The sequence below is a fragment of the Spermophilus citellus genome (genome assembly GCF_964194105.1).
Source record: "Spermophilus citellus genome assembly, chromosome: 1".
In the NCBI taxonomy this organism is placed as follows: domain Eukaryota; kingdom Metazoa; phylum Chordata; class Mammalia; order Rodentia; family Sciuridae; genus Spermophilus; species Spermophilus citellus.
The window spans coordinates 182,082,965-182,109,852 of NC_138182.1; the positions used below are offsets into that span (position 1 = coordinate 182,082,965).

The 26,888-nt window shown below is 41.7% G+C and overlaps 1 protein-coding gene across 1 annotated transcript in view; it reads right to left on the reverse strand.

Moving 5' to 3' along the window:
• Positions 1–26,888, reverse strand: part of ABLIM3 (actin binding LIM protein family member 3) — a 112,811-nt gene that overhangs the window by 59,551 nt on the left and 26,372 nt on the right. Inside the window, 3 exon segments of the mRNA XM_081297883.1 lie at positions 3,188–3,300; positions 5,215–5,398; positions 16,221–16,358. Of these exon segments, the coding sequence (XP_081154009.1) occupies positions 3,188–3,300; positions 5,215–5,398; positions 16,221–16,358 (435 nt within the window).

Here is a 26,888-nt window from a genome sequence, read left to right on the forward strand (position 1 = left end):
TTTCTGCAGAGCCAGCTGTCCACTCCTCACAAGTTCCTCTCCATTCCAAAATTACAATCATTAGCTGGCAGAAAGTCTGATGCCTCCACCTGTTCCTTCCAAGTCCCTCAGTTTATTACTGCAGCCTCTAAAGACTTTTGGCCACCATTTTAAGTTTAGTTTACTATGTCATTCATTCCACTTAGATCAGCAAAAATAAGTGGGTTTTATGAGTCACAGCAAGCTACCCACTTTGTTCTAGGTAACTAATCCAGGAAGATATAACCCTTCCAATTAGCAAGTCATGTTTCTGGTATAGGGTGTTAGCAGAATACCTCCAGAATCAGGCTGCTTAGTCTCTTGTCTTGTTATCTGTGTCACTTTGGAGAAACCATTTAGACCCTTTGAATCTGTAGTGATTAAATAAAATTTTTGTGTAGCATATTTAGTGCAGTTGCCCGACAATGGTAATAATCAATGCTGATAGTGATACTGGCATTGATAGTGATGGGGGAGTTGGTAGTGATAAGCAGTGATGGTGATGTGATGCTAGTGATGGTGATAATGATGTGATGGTGGTGGTGGCAGTAACAAAGGTGACACTGATGCTAATGTTAGTTATGGTGATGATGGTAGTGATGGTGGTGATGGTGTGGTATTAAGTGATGGTGGTGGTGATGGTAGTGATGGTGGTGATGGTGGTGGTGATGGTAGTGGTGGTGATGGTGGTGGTATTCAGTGATGGTGGTGGTGATGGTAGTGATGGTGGTGATGTTAAGTGATGGTGGTGGTAATGGTGGTAGTGGTGTTAAGTGATGGTGTTAGTGATGGTGGAGTAGTGGTGATGGTCGTGGTATTAAGTGATGGTAGTAGTGACGGTGGTAATGATGGTGGTGATGGTGGTAATGGTGGTGATGGTGGTGATGCTGATGCTATAACTGCTGCTGATTCTTCTCTGTGAGATCTGAGGAGACGTTTCTTTTTCCTCTGGTAAGTAACATGATTCTTTCTTCTTGACAGTTCCTGAGTGTTCTTATTGATCTTTTTTTGAGCAAACACTGCTCCTGTTTTTCAAGAATATCTTTATTTACCCTCCAAAGATAAAAACTCCACACTGCTGTAGCTTAAGGAAAAAAACAATGGAAAACAGGTTCTTTTTCCTTTTCCATGATATGTTCTTCTTGGCAATCTCTCAGACCTGGCTGATCTCTTGGCTCTCCTCTCTTCTTTGGGAACTCAGGAGGACTTCCAGCATGCCCTCTAGTCAGCCCCACTGGCATTTGCAGCATGAACAGTGACCACCTAGGAGAAAATCCTTCTACGAAATATATGTGGATCCATGGATTGATGTGTGTGTGTGATGAATAATGACAGAAGCTACAATCCTAAAAGCTCCTCCTGAAAACTGTCCACAAACTCGCTTTCCCTCACATTTCTCTACCTCCTACTCTGCAAAATTATGGTAGAGACATTTAGGAGTCTCTCTTTGAGAAGAGTTCACATGTGAGACTCCACATTTGGCTGAGGAAATCTCCCTCTGGCCAGATCCCAGCACACAGAAACATTAGCACAACCTGAGAGAAATAACAGGAATCTTAATCTCAGTGCTCCTTTGGTGTGCTCACTTTATATTTTACACAGTACAGTGTATGTTGTATGCTAGCTCAATTCTTACATACTAATATATTCGCTTTCTACAACAATCCTGAGAGGATGATAAGAAATTCCATCCCTCTTTCAGAGCTGGGTAAACTGAGTCTTAGGAAGTTGATGTGACTGATTTTGCATCATGCAGAAGGTTGGCAGGCTCCTGACTCAAGCTTGCCCTGCTCTCTACTGCTTTGCATGTTGGTTCCACTGACCTCTAGGGTTCTCAGTGGCATCAGTCACAGGCCACAGACCTGCAATCCTAGCCTCTGACTGTTTCTGGATGATGTTTCCAAGGAGTTACGAAGGATAACAGCATGTACACTCAGCCACCTTGAGATGGAAACTTAGTTAGAACAGCAAACTGTTCTTGGGCATTGCCAAGGACACTGAAGGAAGGCTGCTGCACATTTTGGGAACATGTTCCAGTTGACTGAAGGGAAGGGAAAGCAAGGGAGGGAGCCCTTTCTCTACCCATCTCTTGGTTGACCACGGCTGGGCAGACTCTAATGGAGCCCCTGGAAACTGAACCCTGCTGACTTGAGGTGTTCTCTGCTCACCCTCCTAGATGGGATGCAGCCCCCACATGCTGACTCTGCTGGGCCATGTCTGGCAGCCCCTGTACCCGCACCATGATACAGCCCAAGAGGCTAATGGGTTCTCATTGATTCTCTCCATGAGGCCAGCCAGTGTCATATAACATGAAAGCACATTGGAGCCTAATGTGGCTGACGGAGACCCAGGGGGCTGATCTATGTGTGTGCAGGCGCATGAAGTCAGCAGTCTGACAAGGGCATCTGGGAACAGTAATTTAGACATCTTGTTGCTAGGCACACTTGAGTAGGATGGACTTCCACCAGGAAGATGAATGCTCCAAGATACACTCTCGATCCTCACTATCCCCCGAACCTGTGGTTTGGTGATAAAACATAATATGGCACATCAGCTGCCCCTCATCCCTACATAATGGTTCCCAATTTTAGGACTAGCAATGACTCACACAGGAAGCTACTAAGAGGGTTGACTCTTACAGTCCATCCCTAGAGGTCCAAGGTGAGCCCAGAAATTTGCATTTTCACAGGTTTCACAGTGAAGCTGATGCAGGGGTCCATGGAACATTCTGTCCAAAGCACTAGCCCAATCTCTTGTTTGCTCCCAGGTGCTTCCCTACTTCCTCTGTGAGACATGTCTGAAAATATTTTCTTTGTGGAGTTTGTAATAATTGAGGACCACTGGTGACAAGACTTGATCAACCCTGTCGCGGTGTCATTGGGACATAAGAGCAGGTACCTATCTTGTCCCAGAAGAGAGCCACCCAAGTGACTGATGAAGTGCACTGGCCATCAGAGTTTCCAGTTGGGCAGCCCGTCTTCCCTGCAGTATGTTCGTAGAACTGTGTGTCTGTCTGGGCTCTCTGCCAACTGGGTCACACTTAGGAATTTCCAGGGTGGGAACCTCCCCTGCTTCCTTTTAGGCCTGTGGGAGTGGTGGACAGTGACTGAACTGAGGAACCTATGGAGGTGCACCCCTGAAGAGGAGGTGCCCGGTGGGGAGGACTCACGGCTTGGTCCACGGATCTTGATGGGCTTACTGCTGGTCATAGACTGGGAGCAGGTCTGGCACACACATTCTTTACCACTGAAGGTCACCTTGTCTCCAATGGGGAACGGCTTCCTGCAAGGGGGACAAGGAAGAAAGTCAATGCTTCCTCTCCTGAGATTTTGTGACTATTGGTGACCTGATAACACATATGCTCACAGCAATGCATGAACACATGCAGCTTGCCTTTCTAGAGCACCAGGCAAACTCAAATGCTGTTCACAGTGACAGGCTGACTAAACCACTCAATGAGGGTCCTGGAGGTCAGAACTGGAGGTCCCCAAGAGCCATTCATATGTTTTGACACTGAACAAATCATGCTGCTTATCTGGGCTTACATATCTCAATTTTAAGGGGAAGAGGCTACTAACTCCTCACGGAGTGGTTCTTCTTCCTGGAAGGATATTTTTCCATCACCACTTGACCTCCCCCATATGAAAACAAAATAATTCAATTTCTGAACTTACTGAAATTTCTTCCTTTCACTATCCAGACATTTCTCAAAATCCTCTACCCCAATGGGGAGTTTATAAGTCCCCAAATAATCCTTTCCCCTCCTACTCTGTATTTGCTCAGTTTGCTCAGCCCAGACTCAAGCTTGTATAGATCCTGCCTCCCCAACTAAATTATCAGCCATATACAGGATTCCCACATTGTCAGTTGCCTTGCTTGGCTCTTCTTGCTTTTCCTGCAGTTTGGGACACCTGTCCTAGGATCTGTAAGCATAAACCCTGGCAAAGGCTTCCAGCAGTTCCCCTGTCCTTGTATTTGTAGTGTGGGACAATGCAGGGGATGCTGGGCAGGAGGCTGGGGAGCCATGCTCTCACTGTGGCCCAGCCACTAACTCATGGTAGAAAGACACAGTATTAAACCTCGCCTTGTGCCATATGGACCCTCTATGCTGACCTCTGATGGGTCTGGAATCCTAGAACCCAGGGCTCAGGTCCTAAGAGATAGATGAATGAATGAATTTAATTGACTGATTATATTTTCTTACATAGTCTCCCATTAATCTCAATCAGAAACTCCAATTGGTTAGTTCCTCTAGCTGGTAACTAACCAGTGGCTATTTTTTTTGAGAATAATAATCAATCTATAAATTCTTTTCCCAACTAAAAATGCAGATATACTTCAATCATGCTTTACTTATTACTTAATCAGAGATGTCCATTAAATTTTAATGTATTTGTGGGCAGGATTGAGGTTTTTCTTTATTTTTTTTCCATCTCCTTAATGTGGTGCTTGGCATACAGTAGGCTCTTAATGTACATTTGCTAGATTAACAAGTGATTGAGATGCTGGGGTGGAGAAGGGGGCAGGGAGGTGCTCTCCATCTTTGGAGAGGTCTTGAGAGAGGCTAGATGGTTATCAAGACAATGAGAAGAATAATAACAGACACACTATGCACCAGTTACTGAGCTAAGGTCTTTGCATTCAGCATCTCACTGATATTCACAAAAACCCAATGACATTGCTGTGGTTTTGAGCCCTTATTACTGATATAGAAACTAAAATGTAGAGAGGTGGGGTCCCTTACTAGGGTCACCCTGCCAGCAGGAGATGGTACTGTGGTGGTGGAGGAAGGCTATAAACAGACATCCTTGTACCACCTGTGGATTAAGTCACAGGAGCCTGAGCCAGATTTGTGTTTCCAAACTGTATCCCAAGGGACCAGCGTACTTAGTGTTTTTTTTAGGTGTAGGTGGGGCTTTTGATAGAAATGGGAAACTGAGTATGGGGCTTGGATCCTCACTCTGCCTCCATCATAGGATGAACTAGTGTTTTACATCAGACTGCATGTGAAGGGAAGGATCCAGCTGTTAAAAGGTTTGAATACCACTGGCCCTTCAGATCCTTTCGTCCTTGCAGTCCTTGAGGTCAGGTGTCTAGCATAAGCCCAGTAAGCCCCAGAACTGTTTGGGAATGGCCATGTCTTCCCTTCCCTGGGGCTCACCCTGAGGGCCCAGGCCCTGCTGGCCACCTGCTGACCTGCACAAGCTGCACACGAAGCACTTCGGGTGGTAGGTGCGGCCCAGGGCGGAGATGACCTCTCCTGTGATGAAGTCCCGGCAGCTGTCACAGCGGGTGCCATAGAGTTGCTGGTAGTCCTGGGTGCAGATGTACTCCTGGTTCTTGAAGAAGAAGCCCGTCTGGGCTAGGCCACAGCCACACACTTGGGGAAACAAGGAGAAAACAAGGGCAGGTTGAGTCCAGGGAGGGTCTGCAAGCGTGAGGTCCTCACTGGGGGAAAGGCTGGTATCTGATTTTGTCATGAGTGGCCAGAGAATGGTAGCAAAACAGGCCTCGTGGGGCTTTGGGGCCAGTGTTGCCTTACAGTATGGCCTGCAGACCACCTGTATCAGAGTCATGAGGGAGCTTCTTCAGAGGCAGATGCCTGAGCTTGGTCAGGCTCCCTGGGGCAGGGGCCTGGCATCTGCATTCTGCACAGTGCTAGCCAATGCTAATGCAACACCACGGATATGGTACAATCCTTTCAATACACTCAAGTTTAAGGCCCTGTGACTCATGCAGTGCTACACAGCTGGTAGTATAATGAATTATATAAAAGAATCACTCAGTTAAATTTCTCTCGGCTATTTCCTAGGTGCATGATGCTGCCAGGTGAACAGCAGAGTGGAGACCACATGCTCCACATCCCAAATGGCAGACAACTTCTGATGGCAATGGGATATTGGTTCAGTCTCTAATCTATCCTCACCACAGCCACAGAGGATTGGTCTGTTCCCAGCATAAATGAGAAAACACTCCCTGAACTGCAAAGAGCTAAAAATGTATGCAGAGAAAAGATCACACAGAAAGATACCTCATACCCAGAAAGATAGGCCCTGGGGTAGGTTCAGGCAGTAAATACTGAGGGTAAGAGTGATGTAGGGACTGGGGTAGGGGTGGTGTTTGTAGGGAGTAGAGGGAAGTCATACAGGAAAAGGGTTTTTAGACATGTTTGAGGAAGGGCTCAATTCAATTTAAGAAGTTCAGGCTTTGTGGGATACTGAGAAGCCACAGCAGTTTTATCCCTAGTTTTAAGGGGGGAAAAATCTCAAACATAAACAAAAGTGGAGAGATATAATGTTACCCATCATCTTGTTGCCAAAATGATCAATCGCACTGATGACTTTTGAATAGAGCCATAATATGAATTTGTAAGACATTTCATAAGTTCTCTTGGAATGTTCTTATAGACATTATGAAGAAATAAGTAGAAGTTAGATAATAGAAGAGGTGGATTTATAAGTGTCTGAACAACTGAGTTACGTGGGAACAAGCTCCAATAAAGGACTTTGACATATGGGAAATAAGATTTTCTCATAAGGAGTTAAGTTATGAAATCCAAACATCATGGGCAGAATGTCAAGAGGTGAGGTTTCTTCCCCAGAAACAAATGGCTCCCAGGGCCAACAGAAATACAGCAACCCACAGAGTGCATTTGTGCAGCTAAAGTGAGGATGGATCCCTCAGGAAGGGGCTGGTCAGCAGCTAAAGGAAGGCAAATGAATCCTCTTTGAGTCCTGTGGCCAGCTCCCATGTTCTTAGCCTGCCCTCACCAGGAGACTGCTTGGCAGCTTGGCTTTTCACATAGATCACTTTTGGGAGGGGACGAGTTGGCTGGGCCAACACAAACTAGTCCAAGGGGAGAGTTACAGCTCTCACACACATTAGTGAACAGTTGGTTTTTCACATGGGTTTTCTGAGGATTTGGTTACTATAAGTCGACATTTTCAGGGGGGATCTATGGTGGCGGAAATCAATGAGATAGTTTCCCAACCCGAAGGTCTGAGGAACCAGCCTGGAATCAGACAAAATCACCCCAGCAAATAACACGTCATCATTGACTGGGAAAGTTGTTCTGCAGAAGAAGCCAGAATAAAAACAGGAAAGATTTCCCAGGTGAATGCCAGAAATATTTCGCAAGTGTTTGTTCACCTCTGTAGGCTAGAGGAAGGCTTAAAGGGCCAGGGTGAGGGAGAGAGAGAGGGGTGGCTCCAGAAATCACAGCAGGACAGTTGGAGATGGAGCAGTCTGGGAATCAGACCTCTGGACTCCAGGCTCATCACTGCCACTAAGTCTCCGGGAGGCAGCGAATGTGGTCCTTCCTTCCCTGGGGCCTCCGTTCACTTCTGTGCAAAATGAAGAGGCTGAGCGTTTCCTTCATAGCTGACCTCCTGTGAGTCCATGAGAAGGACTTCCTCAGGGTGTACCATGTGTCTGAACATTTTAAATTCACTGTGGAGTCTTGCTTGTGGCCCCCAAGCCACCCCTGTGAAGAGGCAGGGCCCTGGTGGGGACAGTGGTGACAGGAGGTGGGGGAGGGCTCATCTTCCACCAGGCATCATGAGAATTCATCATATCAAACAATGCCTAGTCCCCAGAGCAGGCAAAGCCAGAGTACAGGCTGTTCTGGGTGTGCAGGTGGCGGATCAATTGCTTCGTGGAATTAGTTGGGTCCTGGCCTACGACCTCATTGGAAATAGCTCCTGTTTTTTCCCTTCTTTTCTCCCCTTTGTTTTCCCGGCTAACTCCACCCTCAGAGCTATCTCTCCCAGTACAGAAAACCAGGAGGCCACAAGAAAACTTGGAAAGACCGATTCCTCCATTTCCCCCCCAAGGAGCTGAAGGAGGAAGCTTTTGGTAAAAAGGATGTAACGGTTGATAAGAGTCTCAGGGGTTCCTGGAAATACAGTGGAGAATATAGGGATAAAAGGTATGCAGCAAGCAGTATGAGCATGACAGATGTGTTTGAGGCTGAGCAGAGTCGGATGTTCAAATAACAGGAAGGTCATGAAGAAGGTTAGCAATATAGATTTAACAGAACTAGTGTATCCAGGCCAGTTATTATTCTGTGAATCAAAAAAAAAATAAAGTCTATTAATTAAATAAAACAAAAGAAAATCCTATGGTTAGACAATAAGAAAGATTGTGCAAAGTTAAAACAGCATGGTATTGGCACCAAAACTGGCAGGAAGATCAATGGAATGGAATAGAAGACAGAAAATGCCCCATAAACACAGTTATCTGATATTAGACAAAGGTGCCAAAAATAAACATTGGAGAAAAGATAGCCTTTTTAACAATTGGTGCTGGGAAAACTGGAAATTCATATGTAGTAGAATGAAATTTAATCCCTGTCTCTCACTCTGTACATAAATCAACTCAAAGTGGACCAAAGACCTAGGAATTAGACCAGAAACCCTACAACTGATAGAAGAAAATGTAGTCCCAACACTCCAACAAGTCAACTCAGGAATCAACTTTCTTAACAAGACTACTAAAGCATAAGAAGTAAAATTTTAAAAAAATCAATAAATGGGATGGCATCAAATTAAAAAGCTTCTGCACAGCAAAGGAATCAATTAAGAGTATGAACAGAGAGCCTCCAGAATGGGAGAAAAATCTTTGCCACCTGCTCCTCAGGGTATTAATATCCAGGATATGCAAAGAACACAAAAAACTTAACATCAAAAAAAAAAAAACCAATTGATAAATGTGCAAAGGAACTAAACAGACACTTCTCAAAAGAAGAAATATGAATGGTCAACAAATATATGAAAAAAGTTCAACACCTATAGCAATTAGAGAAATGCAAATTAAAACTGCATTGAGATTTCATCTCATTATAGTCAGAATGGCAATTATCTAAAATACAATGTTGGGGAAAGGGTACGCTCATACATTGATGGTGGGACTGAAAATTAGTGCAACCACTCTGGAAAGCAGTGTAGAGATTCCTCAAAAAACTAGGACTGGTACCAATATATGACCCAGCTATCCCACTCCTAGGTATATATCCAAAATATTTAAAATCTACACACGACAGTGTCATAGCCATATCAATGTTTATAGCAGCACAGTTACCAATAGCCGAGCTATGGAGCCAACCTAGGTGCCCTTCAACAGATGAATGAATAAAGAAAATGTGGTATGTCTACACACAATGGAGCATTACTCAGCCATAAAGTGGAATGACTTTATGGCACTCGTCAGTAAACAGATGGAACTGGAGACTATCATACTAAGTGAAATAAGGGAGTCAAAGGTGGAATATGTTCTCTGATATGCAGAAGCTAATCCAAAATAATGGGGGGTGGGTGGGTAAAAAAAAGAATAGAAGATCAGTGGAGTAGACAAAGGAGGAGGAAAAGTAGGGAGGAGGGTGGGATAGGGAAAGACAGTGGAATGACCCGACCTTGTTTTTCCATGTACATATATGAATACACCACAATGAATCTCATCATCAAGTACATCCATAAGACAATAATTAAAAAAAAAACTATAAGCAGAAAGATCAGTAGAGTGGAGGGAAGGGAACATGGGGAGGGAGAAGGAGAGGGGAAGGGGAAGTACTGGGGACTGAATTAGAACAAATTATATTCCATGCTTTTACAATTATGTCAAAATGAATCCTATTGTTACATATAACTAAAAATAACCAATTAAAAAAAAAGAACTGGGAAAATCCAGAATGAATGCTCACTGTAAATAGAAGATTGCTACTCAGCCCTAGCCATACGTGAGAGGAAAGCACGGGGTTTCAGGGCTTACTGGACCTTTGTCCCTAGTCCTGTTCTGCAACTCAGGAGCATGTGACTTGAGAAATTGATTTCACTTTCTGGAGCTCATTTGTAAAATGAGGGCGGGAGGTAGTAACAGAGGGGCACGTTCAGATCTGAAAGCCTAGCATTCTGCCTTATAATTCTGCTGATTTTCAACTTTTCAGATGAGATTAGATTTTATGGAAATTTCAAAATCAGAAGTGCCTCCAAGGGTGATCTAATTCATTTATTTGATACATTTTAATTTTAAAATAGACATAGATAAAATATATAAAATATATTTGTACAGTTTAAAGAGTAATAAACACACACCTATGTGCCCCCTACCAAGTTTATTAAATAGGATGTTACTAGTGCCACAGAAGCCTGTTTTCCTCGCCCTAGACCTCCTTCTCACACCGTCCCTAATCGTGTGTTTCATCCCTTTGCTTTTCCTTATAGGTTTATCCCTTGTGTCAAATACACTAACACTATATTGTTTAGTGTGCCCTGTGCTTGAGCTTTATATTGATGGAATATTTCTGCACTTATTCTTCGGTGCTTGCTTCCTTTGCTCAGTACGGTATTTGAGACTCACCCATGTCAATGCACGCAACTGCAGTTCATTCATTTTCACTAGGCTGGTGCTTTCCATAGACTGAATAAATCACAATTGATCTATCCCACTGTGGAAGGACATGTGAGCTGGGTGCATTTTTTAAAATTTTGCTTTTATAAAAATGCTGCTGTGAATCTTCTTGTATTTGTGAGGTGATGACTATTTTCTATTTTGTCCCCCACTTATATTCCTACCAATAGATCCCCCCTGATCCATTTGCTCACATACTTGGGAACATTTGACTAGTCAAGACGTGTGAAATTCACAATAAGGGCTGGGGATGTGGCTCAAGTGGTAGCGCGCTCGCCTGGCATGCGTGCAGCTGGGGTTCGATCCTCAGCACCACATACAAACAAAGATGTTGTGTCTGCCAAAAACTAAAAAATAAGTATTAAAAAAATTCTCTTTCTCTCTTAAAAAAATAATTTGTAAACAGTTTCTCCCATTTTGTGGGTTATCTTTTCACATTTTTAATGGTTTTTTTTGAAGCACAAAAAGCTTTAAATTTTGATGATGTTTAATTTACCCATTTTTATTTTATTCATGTTGTATCTAAGAAGACATTGCTCAAATCAAGGGACAAAGATTTATTCTCATATTCCTTCTAAGAGTTTTACAGTTTTAGCTCCTATGTTTAAGTTTTTGATCTGTTTTGAGTTCATTTTTATGTATGTGTGAAAAAAATTGGATTTCCCTTTTCTGTACCATTTTTTTTTTGAAAAAAACTAGTCTTTCCCTGTGAATTATCTTGGCAACTTTGCTGAAAATTAACTAATTATAAATGTAAAGGTTTATATCTGAACTCTTGGTTCAATTCAATTGATTTATGTCTATCCTTGTGCTACTACCACACTGTATGGTTTACTGGAATCTTATAGCAAATTTTGAAAGTGAGAAGTATGGGTTCTCAAATTTTGTTTTGCTTGGTTATTCTATGTCCTTTGAAATTCCATATGAATTTTTAGGAATCTTCTGTCAATTTCTGCAAAGAAGTCTTTTGATAGAGATTACATTTGCTATGGACTGAATTATGCCAATCCCAAGACTCAAATGCTGAAGTCCTAACCTCCAATGTGATTATGTTTGGAGATGTAGACTTTGTGATAATTGGGTTCAAATGAGGGTTTGTACCCTTACAACCAGAGAGCTGTCTATCTGTCTTCTTCTCTCTTTGCCAGGCAAAGACAGCAAGATGGTGGTCATCTGCAAGTCAGGAAGAGTATTCACCAGAACCCAACCATAATGTCACCCTAATCTTGGACTTCCCAGTTTATAGAAATGTGAGAAGATAGGCTGGGGTGGAGAAAGAAAATGAATTTCTGTTGTTTAAGCCATGCTGTTGTCTATAGTATTTTGTTATGAGTTGTGACACCATTAAGTCTATAGATCCCCTTGAAGAGAATAGCTATCTTAACAATATTAAATCTTCTGATTCATGAACATGGGATGACTTTCCACTTGTTTAGGATTTCTTTAATTTTTTATAGTTGTTATAGTGTAAGTTTTGCACCTATTTTGTTAAATTTGTTTCTGTGTTTTTATTTTTTAAAAATCTTTCCATGTTTATTTCTTAAATTAATTAATTACTTAATTATTTTTAGCAGTCATATTAATTCAGAATTTTATTTTCAGGAATTTGAATATCTTGCATCATTTATACCTTAAAATAGCATGGTATTGTAAATCAAATTTTTTTTCTCAATTTTATTTTCAGATTGTTCATTGCCAGTGCATAGAAATAACAATTGATGTTGGTATGTTGATCTTGTGTCTGGAAATCTTGATGAATTTGTCTATTAGTTCTAATAGTTCCTTAGTGTATTCCTTAGGATTTGTTATATACAAGATCATGTCATGCTTTCATTTTTTATTTGGATGCTTTTTACTTCATTTTCTTATCTAATTAACCTAGCATGAAACTTCAGTGTACTGTTAACTAGGGTGGTGAGATCAGACATCCTTGTCCTGTTCTTGATCTTAAAGGGAAACACATTCAGTCTTTCACCATTAAGAATAATATTTATCTGTGTCTTTGCCTTTGTTCTAGAAAGATAGTTTTGCTGAATACATAATCCTACTTTGACAGTTTTTTTCAGAATATTAAATATATTATTCCACCATTTTTTGTTTCTTTGTTGCTATTAAAAGTTAGCTGTCAGCTTATTTACCATTCATATGCAGATGATCTGTCTTTTATCTCTGGCTACCTTTAAGATTATCTCTTTGTTTTTGATGATCTGAGGTTTCTCTCTGATGTATAGGTGTATTTCTTTATATTTTCCTGAAAGTTTTTATCATATAGTTCTAATATAATGGTAGAAAATTTCAATAAACCAAGTCTTCAAGGTTCTGGTTCTCTCATTGTTTCTCCTGGTTCACTCTCCATTATGATTTGTATGTTTTTAACTGAGTTACTCATTTTCCTAATAACATTATCTAGGGGAACATTTTAGGAGCCTGGATTAAAGTTGAGTCTCTTCCAAAAGGATTATTATTTGCTTCTGCCATTTGCCAACCATGTGACTTTCTTTTAAATTCTCCACTTTATTTAAAAAAAAATTTCCACCAAATGCACAGCATGAAGATCATCCATGAATCATGTAGTGGAGAAAGAGTTTTGTACAAGTTTTAGCCCCCTCTATCCTGTGCCAAAATTGGGTCAGGCAAGTTTCTTTTCTGTCTTCTTCTCCAGAGCCAATTTATTTCTCACCCAGCAGACACTAAGAGTAAGATTCCTGTGGGGAAATCTCAGATTTACACTGAGGTCTCCTATTATATTCCCATTTGTCCAGGCTCTAGGATTCTCTTTATCTCCATGATCCATTTAGACATGAAGGTCAAAGCTCAAGGTCTCCAGGTTTCAACAAAACCCATCAGCATGAAACCTTGAACTGGTAGTCACACCAGGATTCCTCCTCTTTTTCTTTTCTTTTCTTTTTAACCTCTGCAGATTCCTTTCTTTCATGCTTGTACAGTATCACATGTTAAAAGAGTAGTAAAAGAAATACATATAATTTTAGAATTTCTAAATGAGGAGGCTGTTTAAGGTAACTCATCTCCTTACTGGTTACTGTTGGAAATTAAATTTCTGTCATTTGTTTTTCCTCTAAACAAGCTGACATGGAAAATATTCAGAAAAAATGATGTTCATCCTCCACCCATAAAATCTCCTTGGAAAGAGATTCTACAACTTCCTTGTGGTAAATTCTCACAATGGCCAAATTATTCCCTTCTCTGCATTCACATTCTTGAAATCTGATGCTGCAGATCCTCCCACAAAAGGCAAAGTCTCTTTCTCCATGATCTTGAATCTGGGTTGGCCATTTGACTTGTTTGGCCAAAGGCAGGACATTAACAGTGTGACATAGGCTAAGGCTTGAAAGGTCTGACCTACTAAGCCCACTCTCTTGTTGCACTTTAGAGCTCTGAGATCACTGTAAGAATGAGTCCAAGCCAACCTCCTCAAGGATGAGAAGCCACATGGAAGCACAAGTCCACTGTGCTTCAGTAACAGGTAAGTAATAGCACTCTCTTAGATTATAATTGCAGAGTCACATCCCATACCTCCTTGTAACAATCTTACTTTGTCCTGCCTTAACTTCTGAGGATGTAAAAGTAGTCCTTTGCCAAGATACTACTAAAGTTCAATTTGGACTAAAGGAGTTTACCAATTATTGGCATAAAATGTAAATCACACTAATGGAAATATATCCCATTCAAGCTTCTATAAATAAATTAGGGAATATAAATGTGTAATTTATTTTCTCAGTGCAGTGGCCAATTAGATCATGACTAAAGAAGTCCAGGATTTTTCTCCATGACGAGGGAAGTCAATCTCAGATCTATGAGATTTTGATTTCCAACAGTAACCAGTAAGGAGATGGGTTACCTTAAACAGCCTCCTCATTTAGAAATTTTAAAAATTATAAGTATTTCTTTTACTACTAATATGAAGCAGTTACTGATATGAAAAGATACTGGGGGCTTTCATGATAAATTCAACATAAGTCAATTGTGTGAAGTGGCTCCTCAGGAAGTCAATTCATATCAGTCACATTAACAGAAATGTAGTCTCATGTGACCATTTCAGATGAGGCCTGATTCAAGGACTTGCAATATATATAGTTCAACACAGGAAGAGCTGGCTGCAAATATCTGAAAGGGTAGTCACTGGGAAAATGAAACACAAAGTGTTCTTCAAATTTTACGAGGACAAACCTAGGATCAGCAGGTATGAGTTACAGGTTTCAGCCAAACTTTTTCTTTTCTTTTTTAAAAAAATCAATTAATTAATTGTATGTGACAGTGGAATGCATTGCAATTCTTATTACACACATAGAGCACAATTTTTCAGTCTATGGTTGTATACAAAGTATATTCACACCAATTTGTGACTTCATACCTGTTCTTTGGATAATAATGATCATCTCACATTTCACCATCATTTATAATCCCATGCCCCCTCCCTTCCCCTCCAACCCCTCTGCCCTGTCTAGAGTTTGTCGATTCCTCCCATGTTCCCTCCCCCTATCCTAATATGAATCAACCTCCTTATATCAAAGAAAACATTCAGCATTTGTTTTTTTGGGATTGGCTAACTTCACTTAGCATTATCTTCTCTAATTCCATCTATTTACCTGCAAATGTCATTTTATTCTCTTTTATTGCTGAGTAATATTCCATTGTGTATATATGCCACATTTTTTTATTCATTCATCTATTGAAGGGCATCTAGGTTGGTTCTACAGTTTAGCTATTGTGAATTGTGCTGCTATAAGAGACTAACCCACAAAATTACAATTATCTTATATTAAACAAAGGTTCCAAACACATGCATTGGAGAAAGATAGCCTCTTCAACAAATGGTGCTGAGAAAACTGGAAATCCATGTGCCACAAAATGAAATTAAACCCCTATCTCTTACCATGCACAAAACTCAACTCAAAATGGATTAAGGATTTAGGAATACAACCAGAGACCCTGCAATTAATAGAAAAAAAAAAGTAGGCCCTAATCTCCATCATGTGGGATTGGGCCCCAACTTCCTTAATAAGACTCCTGTGACGCAAGAATTAAAACCAAACATTTTCTAAACCCCAAATAATCCACGATAAGAATGGCTGGTCTGTGTGCAGGGAGGCCTGGATATGGAGAACAGGAAATGCGGGCAGGAGAGACATTTGTCAGGGACACTGTGGAAGGGCATATTGCCCCTTGGGTCAGAGGACTCCTCTTCCTCTTTCAGCTGAGCCCCTTTGCCTTTTCTGCTTCCATTACCCTTCTTTAGGAACTCTTAAGGAGGCTGAGTCTAGGGTTCTATAATTAGCTATGGATCAGCTGTGCCAATTAGAGCTAACTCAGCATCCTCCTGCTTCCAAATTACAAACCTGACTAAAATCAAGATGAATCTTCTCCCTTGTTAAACTGACTCTTTAAGGACGGTCATGTTGTCACATAACAGGAGCTCATCGGATCCAGACTGATTGTAGCCAGGATAGCTTCCACTATCATTTGCTCTCAAGCTGACTTACAGGCAGGCACAAGCCAGGCACCTTTTCAGGTGTGTAAGTTAAGCTTGCAGATGGCCTTTCTCCTGGGCGGACACCACTCCTCCAAGGTCACCAGGTTGCCTGGCTCTCCACCCAGCACTGCCCTCACTCTTACCTGCTTCACTCCACACTGTCTGAGGGAGGATTCTCATGAGAAAGTCTCTTCAGGCCTTTATAGATCCCAACTGCCTGCATTTGTTCTTCCTGTCCCTGGAGCACGTTCTGGCAGAGAGCATGACCAGGAGTCTGAGCAGGGAGCTGGGAAATGGAGCCTCCTACCTTGACAGGTGAAGCATCGGATGTGGAAGTGGTTGTTGTGGACCCGAACAACTTCTCCTTTGCAGGTGTCTCCGCATCGGTAGCACTGGATGACATTGGAGCCGCCCCGGGGATTGTAAGGATTCTGCTGATAAGGAACTGTGGGAAGAAACAAGAGGTTAATTCTTCAAAAATAGAAACATAAAACTTCCATAAGACATTATCATAATTTAACTGGAAGAAAAAGCAGAAAGGGTAGACATGACTGGCTGTCCTCCACCCCAATCCATCATCCTGGTGAGTGTGCCAAGCTCAACAGCACTGAGTTGCACTAGGATGTGAGACCATAAACCTTCGTAATTTGGCAAAGACTTAGGAGTGAGCATAACTTTTCCTTGCGGTAGAGGAAGCCAAATTCTGGAATAGAAAATAACAAATAAATAAAAGGGAAACTAGAGTAGAGTCATGTGCTGTGTAACCATGTTGCAGTCAATGTCAGATCGATGATGCTGGTTTCAGGACATCAGAATGGAACTGAAAATTTCCTACTGCCTGATGGTGTTGTAGCTGTAGTAATATCCTAGTGCAATACGTTAGTCATGTATTTGTGGTGATGTTGGTGTAGCAAACCTGCTGCATTGCTAGTCCTACAAAAGTATAGCCCAATAGAATTACATACAGTACCTATTACTTGACAATGATAACATATGAATGTGTTACTGGTTTATGTATTTGCTATTGCTATACTTTTTATTGCTGTATTATAGTTGTACATAATAAGAAGTTTCATTGTTACATATTTGTACATGCATATAACACAATTTGGTTAATTTCATACCCTAGTACTTCCTCTTTCCCTCCCCTCCTCTCTTTCCCTAATTCCATTTCTATTCTATTAGTTTCCCTTCTATTTTCATGAGACACCTCTTTTTTTCCCCTTTAGCTTCCACATATAAGAGAAAATATATGACCCTTGACTTTCTGAGTCTGGCTTATTTCACTTAAGATAATGTTTTCAAGTTCCATCCATTTTCCTGAAAATAATTTTGTTCTTTTTTACAGCTGAATAAAACTCCATTGTATATTTATACCACATTTTCTTTATTCATTCATTTGTTGATGGATACAAATGTTAGTTCCATAATCTGGCTATTGTGAATTGTGTTGCTGTAAACATGGATGTGCATATATCACTATGGCATCATGACTTTAATTCTCTATGATCAATACCAAGGAGTGGGATAGTTGTGTCATATTATTCTATCCTCATTATTTTTAGAGTGAGATCCTTCTACTTAAAAAGAAAAAACTTTACTATAAAACAGTATGCTAGTAACAGTATAATACATCTTGTGTTTATCATGTTTCTTGATTGTATCAAGAGGCCAGGCCAAGTGATTGGCCTACATCATCCTGATTTGTGAAGGTACATGCTATGAGGTTTGTGCAATCACAAAATCATCTAAAATGTATTTCTCAGAACCTATCCCCATGATTAAGTTATGGATAGTTGTATTTCAAAGTCAATCATCCAGTAACTCAATTTCTCGGGTGACCTCTGGATCAAAATTGTGTTCCAAACTTGTCAAGGGGAATTTGGGTCCTGAAAAATCACTCTTGAGTCTCAAAGAAATGGTGATGGCCCTGGCTCCATCTGGCCTTTGAGTTAATCAAGTTACAGCCCCTCTCTGGGCCTCAGTTTTCACATGTATAAAATGAAGGTGGTTGGTCAATGGTAGCACAGAGTTTCTATACAGAAGGCCTGAAGGGAGGCATCCTGATTGGAAAGGGGCTGTTGAAGGGGTTCATTTTAAAGCTGCCTTTGAACAGTACTTTCCACAATTTTAAGAACATGTTCAATGTGTGCAACTGAGAAAAAAGGGTTGGTAGTAATTGTGAACAGGGCTGAAGCCACTGGGAACTGGACTGCTGTGGACAGCATTTGATGATGCTGAGAAGCTCCACTGAAATACTAAGTCTCTTGTTAACCTGCTCGTAGTTACGCTTAGACATCTCCTTTCCCTGAAATAGATGCTCAGCTTTACCATCTTAAATCTGTTTATCTGGCATTGAAGAATTAGAGTTACCTGCCTAGCTCACAGAATCCCAGAGTTGGAAGAGATATTATAAGCTGTCTGGTCCAACTTCACTATGAATAAGTTGTAGAGATAATTTTGCCAGTGAGGAACCAAATCTCTCCTATAGGCATCTCCTAGTGGCCCAGGAAGAAGTTTCCTCAATTCACACTCAAAAACATTAATTAATTTTGGATTAATTAGAACCCCTTTCTTGACAGTGTAGTAGTCATTTTGTTAACTAAAATTTAAATGTTTTCCTCCTGACACATGAAGAATTGCACATGGAAACTTGCTGAATAATGAAATGTGAATGGAAATTGTGTGTGTCCCTTTTGGTTGGAAACCTTTGGAGCCAGATATGATCTGCCATATTACCCTTTCCCTAACCCACCAACAAGAGACAGATGTCTCAGTTGACGTCCAGTAGGCATCAGCTTGGATCCCTGATAGAGGAGTCATGGAATAGAACTCCACACCAACCCAGGATAAACATCTATTAAGAAATAACAAGTCTTTGTTTTCATAGCCTCCAAAACTTTTTGTTACTGCAGCTTAACCTAAACTATCCCATCTCATCCATCTGGGATCTGATTCTTCTTTCTAAATAAACTTGATGTTATGTGTGTTCTTCTATAGTTATATTCATATTTTCAAAGAGGTCTATGGTCTCCATAACTGATTTCATCCATTTCCCTCTTTCATCCACGTGTGGCAAGACCTCTCTCTCTCCAGATAGTAGCAATATTAAGTGTGGGGGTCAGGGAAGCTAGGCTGAGATTGGCCACATCTGCTTCTGTCCTGGAAGCCACCTCATTTCCAATAAGATTATATATTCTTGGCTAATTAGAAACAAAGAAATAGGACCTCTGGTTATCTCCTATGTATAAGGAGATATAAGAGCCCTGGTTACTGAGCCCTGAAACAGGCTTCTGACAATTTTGCTAAGTAGGGTGGGAAAAAAAAATCCATTTCACAATCTTTCTCCTTCCTCTGCAGCTCTTTTTCCTTTCTTTCTTAAATTCAAGATAATAAAATAAAATAAACAAATCAAGTAGTTAACTAAATCATTAATTCTTTGGATTTTATTTATGTATTTATTTATTGTGGTGTTAGGATGGAACCCAGGGCCTTATGCGTGCTAGGCAAGCACTCTACCACTGAGCTAAACCCCAGCCTTAATTAACTCTTCAAGTGGGTTAACGTGAAGAAGTGCATTATATATCCTGCAGATGTTCACTAGTATCACAACCATCACACCCTCCCCACGGCTCAGAGCAGTCCTTCCCCAACCCTAGCATGTCCATAAATATTCTATTTAGCCCAATCTTCTTTTCTTCTTTTTTTCTGATTCCTGCTCAATACCCCCAGGAAAATATTTCATTCTCTCTTCCCCTTTATGAGAAATATATAAATCCTGTTTATATGAGCAGTGCAGTGATCTACCATTGCCAAGGGAAGCAAAGCTGTGAGTCTGGAAATAAAACAAGAACAAATAGTCCGACCATCCCCACCAGTGACAGGGCTCTTGAACGTCTCCCAAAGTCCCTGCAGAGTCACTGCACACATTTTTATCTATGTCTCCTAATTCCACTCACTTATGGTTCAGGAATCAACTTCCAAGATCGATTAAATCTTTCTAATTTGGTTCAATTTTCTGGGGAAGTGGATTTGTGAGAATGATCCTCAGTCAGAACTCAGTCTTTGAACCCCCTTATCTAAAAGATATAAAGTCAGAGTGAGGGGATGGATTAGGAAAATAGGCCTGTTGGGGCAGAAGGACTAGCTCTGTTGCTTCCCTCGGATGAGGATGTTGTTTTGGTGATGCTGAGTGTGGCCAGGGCTCCAGGAGTGTCTGATGCTTATAAATAGACTCATACACAGAAATTCATGCATCCATGCATCGTTGGTGCAAATTCTTCCAGATTGCTGATGCAAGCTGTGGCTATAAAAGGACAATAAGATTCGATCGTACATGTGTGGCAAGACCTTCCTCTCTCCAGATAGTAGCAATAGGAAGTGTGGGGGTCAGGGAAGCTAGGCTGAGATCGGCCACATATGCTTCTGTCCTGGAAGCCACCTCGTTTCCAATAAGATTTTATATTCTTGGCTAATTAGATCAGGAGCTTAATCCAACCTTATTCTGTGTTTGTGTAGGTATGTTGGGGGAAGTGTTTCTTTCCATCAATTTGTGGCTTCCTTGAAATGCAGAGATATGTGTGTAAATGTGTGTATCTGTTGTTGCTGTAGTACCAAGGATTGAGTCCAAGACTTTGTTAGGCAAACACTCCACTGAGCATGCCCCCTAAATGCTGAAATTTGATTTTCTGCTGGTTATTATTTCCACCAATGTTTATCCCAGTAAGTATTAAAATTAAAAGTTCAGTCACATGATTATAACTTTCATATTATGGGAAAATGTATTTTTTTTGAAAAAATTGATTTATATATGTGTTATGGTTTAGATGTGAAGTGTCCTCCAAAAGCTCATGTATGAGACAACACAAGAAGGTTTAGAGAAGAAATGATTGGGTTATAGAGTCTTAACCCTATCAGTGAATTAATACCCTGATGGCGATTAACTGAGTAGTAACTGAAGGCAGGTAGGATGTGGCTGGAGGAGGTGGGCTTTGGGGGGTATTCCTTTGGGACCATTGGGGTATATATTTTGTATCTGGAGCATGGAGTCTCAGTGTCTGTCTGTCTGTCTGTCTCTCTCTCTCTCCTTTCTGATCATCATGTGAGCTGCTTCCCTCCACCACACTCTTCTGCCTCTTCTCCCAGAGGAATGGAGCTGGGCTTCTATGGACTAAGACCTCTGAAATTGTGAACCTTAAATAAACTTTTTCTCCTCTACAGTTGTGCTGGTCGAGTCTTTTAGTTACAGTAGTGAAAAAGCTGACTAAAACAACATGAAAAATTTCAAACTACTTCATACATTAGAAATTCTAGGCTTGAGAGCACCATTTAAGAATAGCCATCAGCCTCACAGGACATTAGCTCTGTTCACCTGTGGGACTGTCTGTGGTATTTTGGTATACATATTATGGTATATATATTTTGGTATTTTGTATGGAGTCAAAAAGATTATGTGAGATGTTCCTGAAATGCATGCAGGGAATCTCTGGCTTCTTTTAGAATTACTTGGCCAGCACAGGGGACCCAGGAAAGACATTCTGTTACCAGCCTTTAAGATGTACTCTCCAATTGAACTTTCTGAAATGATGAAAATCTTCTATATCTACTGTGTCTAGCACAAAAGTCAACTAGCTATATATGACTATTGGGCACTTGAAATGTGACTAGTGTGACTGAGAAACTAGATTTTTCATTTAATTTAAATTTTACTTAAATTCACATTTAAATAGTTACATGTGACTAGTGGCTACCATACTGAACAGTGCAGCCACATAGTTTAAAAAATAGAACACCAGGCAGAAGATAAGAAGTTAAACCTGGTGGAATCCTAGTCATATATAAATAGCAAGTACAAATTAAGTCACTAATACCACCTCTGACTTAAATTATTCATTTTTATCCCTGAAGAATTCTAAAGTTGTAATTAAAAAATGATTTGCAATTGGAATCAATTACATACACATTCACCCATCCTGAATTTGATGTAGAAACAAAAGATTCTGAGCAGTGTAATAAGTACTGATTTAAAAAAAAAATCACAATTTTTTCGGGTACTGAATGATTAAACAATCTTAACTTTTCCAAGAACAAAAGCAAGAAAAATCAGTTGGCGATGCTGTCAGTAGAATTTTTTAAGACAGACAATCCACTGGTCAACGCCTTCGAGATTAAAAATTAAAGATCGGAAAGAGTGAACCCTTTTTTATATGCATACTGAATCTTCAAGAGTTTTATAAGAAAATGTGTCTCAGTTCCACTAGTTAAATTTATAAGTAAAGTTTTCTCTAAATGTTATAGAGATGACCTGAAGACTATTTATGTTGGGTCATTTCACATTGGCAAGGCAGGTGAGTCTGAGCTCCCGCAAGGGGGGCTGTGATCCTGTACCTGTGCCTGTCCTTCCTCCCCTCTCTGTCTTCACCTCTGTGTGTTTCTCCTCGACAGAGAGTACTGGCACTAACCTGGGTTTCAACTTCCTCTCTGCTCTAACTTAGTTTTCTGGTCTTGGGCAAATCATTTAACTCAATTCCTCCTTGGGACCAAAATGATTTATAAGGTTTCCTCCAATTAACAAGTGGTTCTGTCTCTGTTTATTTTTCTCCTTCTGCATTCTCTCTTCTCCATTTTAACTGGACCCATTTTTAAACCAGACAGTGTCTTAAGCTATCAGATTTATTAGTGTCTTTTAAAAGCAGATCATGCATGATTCCTCTTGGAAGCACTATAACCTAAGGCATGTCCTTTTTACCCAGGGGCTGCCTGTACATTTCTTCTTTCCTCCATTGAGGGTCACTTGACCTTGTAGATAAAAATGTTCTCACATTTTAATAGAGTGTCTTTAAAATAGTCTTTAAAAGGAAGGAGTAACTATGCTATGCTGGCGCATAATTTAAAAAGTGACAAAACTGACTTGGAGACAGCATCACAACTGTGAATAATTGGCTGGAAGTGTAATAACAACAGAGGAGCTCTGGTTGAAAGGTGAAACATCAAGCAAAGGAGCCACCAATTCAGCAATGAGCTGGCAGCAGCCCACAGCCAGGGAAATGTACACCTTTGGGGCCAGGGTGCAGCGTCTGTCACACTGTGGCTTCACACATCTTCATTAAAGCCCAAAGTACCTCAAGTGTGTTCACAGTGATTCCCTAAGTACTCAAGAGACTCAAGTGTGGGTGCAGGCATTTCCCAGGTAGAAATCAGCTGCCTGAAATGTTAAGGTGGTCTGTATAGGAGGTCTGGTAGTTCATGACAGGGCATTGGGTGTAAATTCAGAGTTGAATCAGGATTGGTGGCACCACACCATCTCTATACTGAGACTACTGAGTTATGGGATCCCTGCATTGGAAGGGGTGAGAAGCACGTGGGACAGCAACGTCATATGGATGCTAAAGTCAGGTGGGCTGAGGCTGAATGGTAGCCCTGTTGCTCGCTGGCCATATGATGGAGCAAGTTACAATATTCTGGGTCCTCAATTTCTCTATCTCTAGAGTGGGAATAACTCAAGTCATTTTGAGTATTAAATTACTTATATCATATAAAAGTGCTTGGTGCATTGCTTGAATAAAATTGGGCACAATGAGCAATCATTAATGGCAAAGGATCTCTGAAGCTATGTATCCTTACCTCAAACGCAATTCAGGAATTCTGCCTCAATCACCCCTACCAGCTGGCCTGAGCTTGGCTTGAACATTTCTCCAATCCATCTTTGGACAAGTCCAGCAAAGATCTGTTTCCTGGTTTTCTCTTCCTGCTGACTGTCAAGATAAAAGCTGTTGGCTGCAGACCATTCGCCACCTTAAGCAACCTTTTATTTCTCCTGGAGCTCTGTTTATGGGTTTCTGTGGGCTGCAGAGTGGGTGGCTGACATGCTCTTGATATATCCTGCAGAGAAATGTGTGAATTGGGTGTTTCCTGCTGTGGGAATGAGAGGCTATGATCTATGTTATCCTGGGTTGGTGTATTTTGGGAACATCTGGTGTTTCGGGGGGGGGGTGTGTTTGGTGTTTGTTGCATGTGTTTAGAGTAAGTGAATGATTTTCTGCTTTTGGGAAGCTCTGAGGGCCATGCGTGTGTCATCTCACAAGTCATTACATCTATGTTCATTGAGAGAATACCTAGAATCAGAGTCTTAGGCCAGGAGGGGCCTGGGAAGTTCACCCAGCTTGCATAGCAGCTTAGGCTGGCCTCGGTGCACAAGGGTGTCCCAGGATGACATGATGAAAGCGGGAAACTGGGAGGATGGACTGGGCTGTCACCAAACCCAGGGCCAGGCAGGGAAAGGTGGGCAGAGAATTCAGAAAGGCCAAATTATCCTACATTTGGAGGTCAATACTCCAATCCTAGTATTGGAGTGAGTGCACCAGAGGTTGGTGTCCCAAGATGCAGAAAAACAGGAGAAGGTCTGGAGTTGAAGTTGTGCAGGAAGAAGTGGGGGATGGATGGATAGCTGCAGCTCTGGAAGGTTGATAGGTCATAGTTAGAGGGGTTCCTCTGTGTCGGCAAGAACACTCAGCAACCTACACATGTCACCTCCCTGAGTTCTTGTAATGAGAGCAGAGACACTGCTCTCCTTATTTGATGGATGAGCAACCAGGGCCCAGACAACTAATGCCACTTGTCCAAGGTCACACAGTTAGTGATTGGCAGAGACAGAACCTGAACCTGGGCAGTCTGACTCTAAAACCTGAGCTCTAATCACTGAGTTTGACTGCCTGAAGCACAGAAGTATCAGCACTGGTTGCCTCTAGGAGTTGGAGTTGGGGAAGGAGACCTAAAGGGGTTTTTAACTTTACCCCAACAGTAATCACCCATTACTCAGCTGGTTCAAAATTACTTTAAAAAATTTTTTAAAAAAAATATTGGAGGTTAGGAGAGTACAGAGCAGGAAGCAGGGAAGAGCAATCAGTATCCTTGGTGGGAGGAGAAGATGCTGTGATTGCTGTTCCCAGGCAGCCTTAAGCAGACTGAGTGGCATAGATAGGCCAGGCCCCACAGGTGTGCCTGCTGCTCTTTGAGAGGTAAGCTCTTCAGGTGTCAGCAGCTGCAAGAGGGCAGAGTCCTTAGGGAAGCCCAGGATCCCTTCACAGGTCACCCTGGCCTGAGCATAGATTACCATGCCAACAGGTCAGGAATACAGTCTGACACGCAAAAGGATATTGTAAAACCTCTGCAGGAATAGCGAGTCCTCCTCTGCAGCCTTCCTGCTGGGCTCATCAGCTTGTTCCAAGGTCATGGCCTGTAGCCAACGAGCTGCCTTCTTCCAGGGGTGTTGCCAGTACGTGTGTCAGAATGGTAAGCTCTTGGCTGGACAGACACTTGTGTTTGACAGCCCCCACCCTGGGACAGCTACAGCCAGAGGATCTGGGTGACACCAAGCAGCCCCATAGCAGGGGCCTCACCAGCAAGGAGGTCCATGTGCCGTCCAGAACACGAGGAGCTCTCTATTTCTTAAAGTTCAGCTTGGGTGAATTATATCTATATCTATTTCAAGATAAGTGGAAACTATGTTTGAGTCAGCCCGCCCATCCCTTCCTCTCTGTTGACTATGTTGCTATCCATGGGCTCAACCCAAAGGGCCAGCACAGCGCCTCGTTCTCAGGACTCAAATGCATCTGTGTTCTCGTTCATTTTCCTGAGATCCTCCTCCCTACCCCTGGGCCAAGGAAAGGATCTTGGTAGCCGGGGATATGGGAGCCCTTTCTGTCTTCCCTGCTTAGCTTTGTCCAGGACATCTGGCCTTGTAGAGAAGGCTTCCTGTTCTTCTGAGGGCACAGGCTTTTTGAAATTCAAAAGCCAGGAAGCTATTCTTGGTCCCTGCTTTCTGCTGCCCATCCCGGCCTGAGGCCTTGCTCATTGAATAAAGGGAAGGAGCAAGAGGAGTGGGCAAAAGAGAGGCCAGTTCATATTTCAGAAATATTGTCTGACTACTTTTGGTCATAAGTTTTAAGAATATGAGCTGGGATTTTGGCTCAGGGGTAGAGCACTTGCCTGGCACATGTGAAGCACTGAGTTCCATCCTCAGCACCACATAAAAATAAATAAACAAAATAAAGGTATGGTGTCCAACTACAAATGAAAAAAAAATCATACACAGAGCTGTGTAAGAATGGCTGAGGAATGGACAAGAAGGCTTGTCAGAGAAGGGGAAAAATCCCTAGTCTGCCAACCTTGATCTTTTTCTACTTTGAAGTGGGTTCCTATCGATCAAATCCAATCCTCTTGTCACTCTGACTATCCATCACTACCTCTACAAACCCCCAGTCAGTGACACTGAGGAGTCTGAAGAAGTAGTTAAAAAATGGCTAACAGTAGAGGAGCAATTGCTGTGTGGTGGGCACTGTGCTAAGTGCTCCATAGGGGTCAGCTAAATTAATTCTCACGACTCCATGATCGTAGATGCCATGAAACCTCCATTTTATATGGGGAATCTGAGGCACAGAGAGAGTAATTAATTTGAAGTAACACAACAAATAAAGGTCAGAACTGGGGTTCAGATGGGTATGAGCAGGTCTGGGAGATACTCAGTTTTCTCTCCTCTCTTCCCTCTTCTATGGGGTGTTCCCAGCAGGATCTCTAGCCCAGTGTATCCTGTGGGAGAGGAGAGGGATCTGCTCCCTGACGAGCTGCCTTGGCTTTGGAGCTGCCAGTGCATTCCTACAAGGGAGAATGGGGTTGCTCTGCACCCCAGCTGGGCAGTACATTTCCAGTGTCTCTATAACTTATCTCAAAAATGCTATTTGGGTATCGTCTGGGGCCCTGGAAACCATGTTGGAAATAGAGGAACTTCAGGAAGTCAGCAATTGTCTTTGTGCTATGAGTGACTAAGTCCTTGGCCTCAGAGCCAGAGTTTTTAATACTTATACAATGTTTGCTTCCTGAGACACTGGCAGGCCATCAAGCTCTGCTATACTGCAGGGAAATCCAAGGAGTATCTACTGTCAGCCTGGCTCCCCTTGACTCACAAGTTCTCAGCATC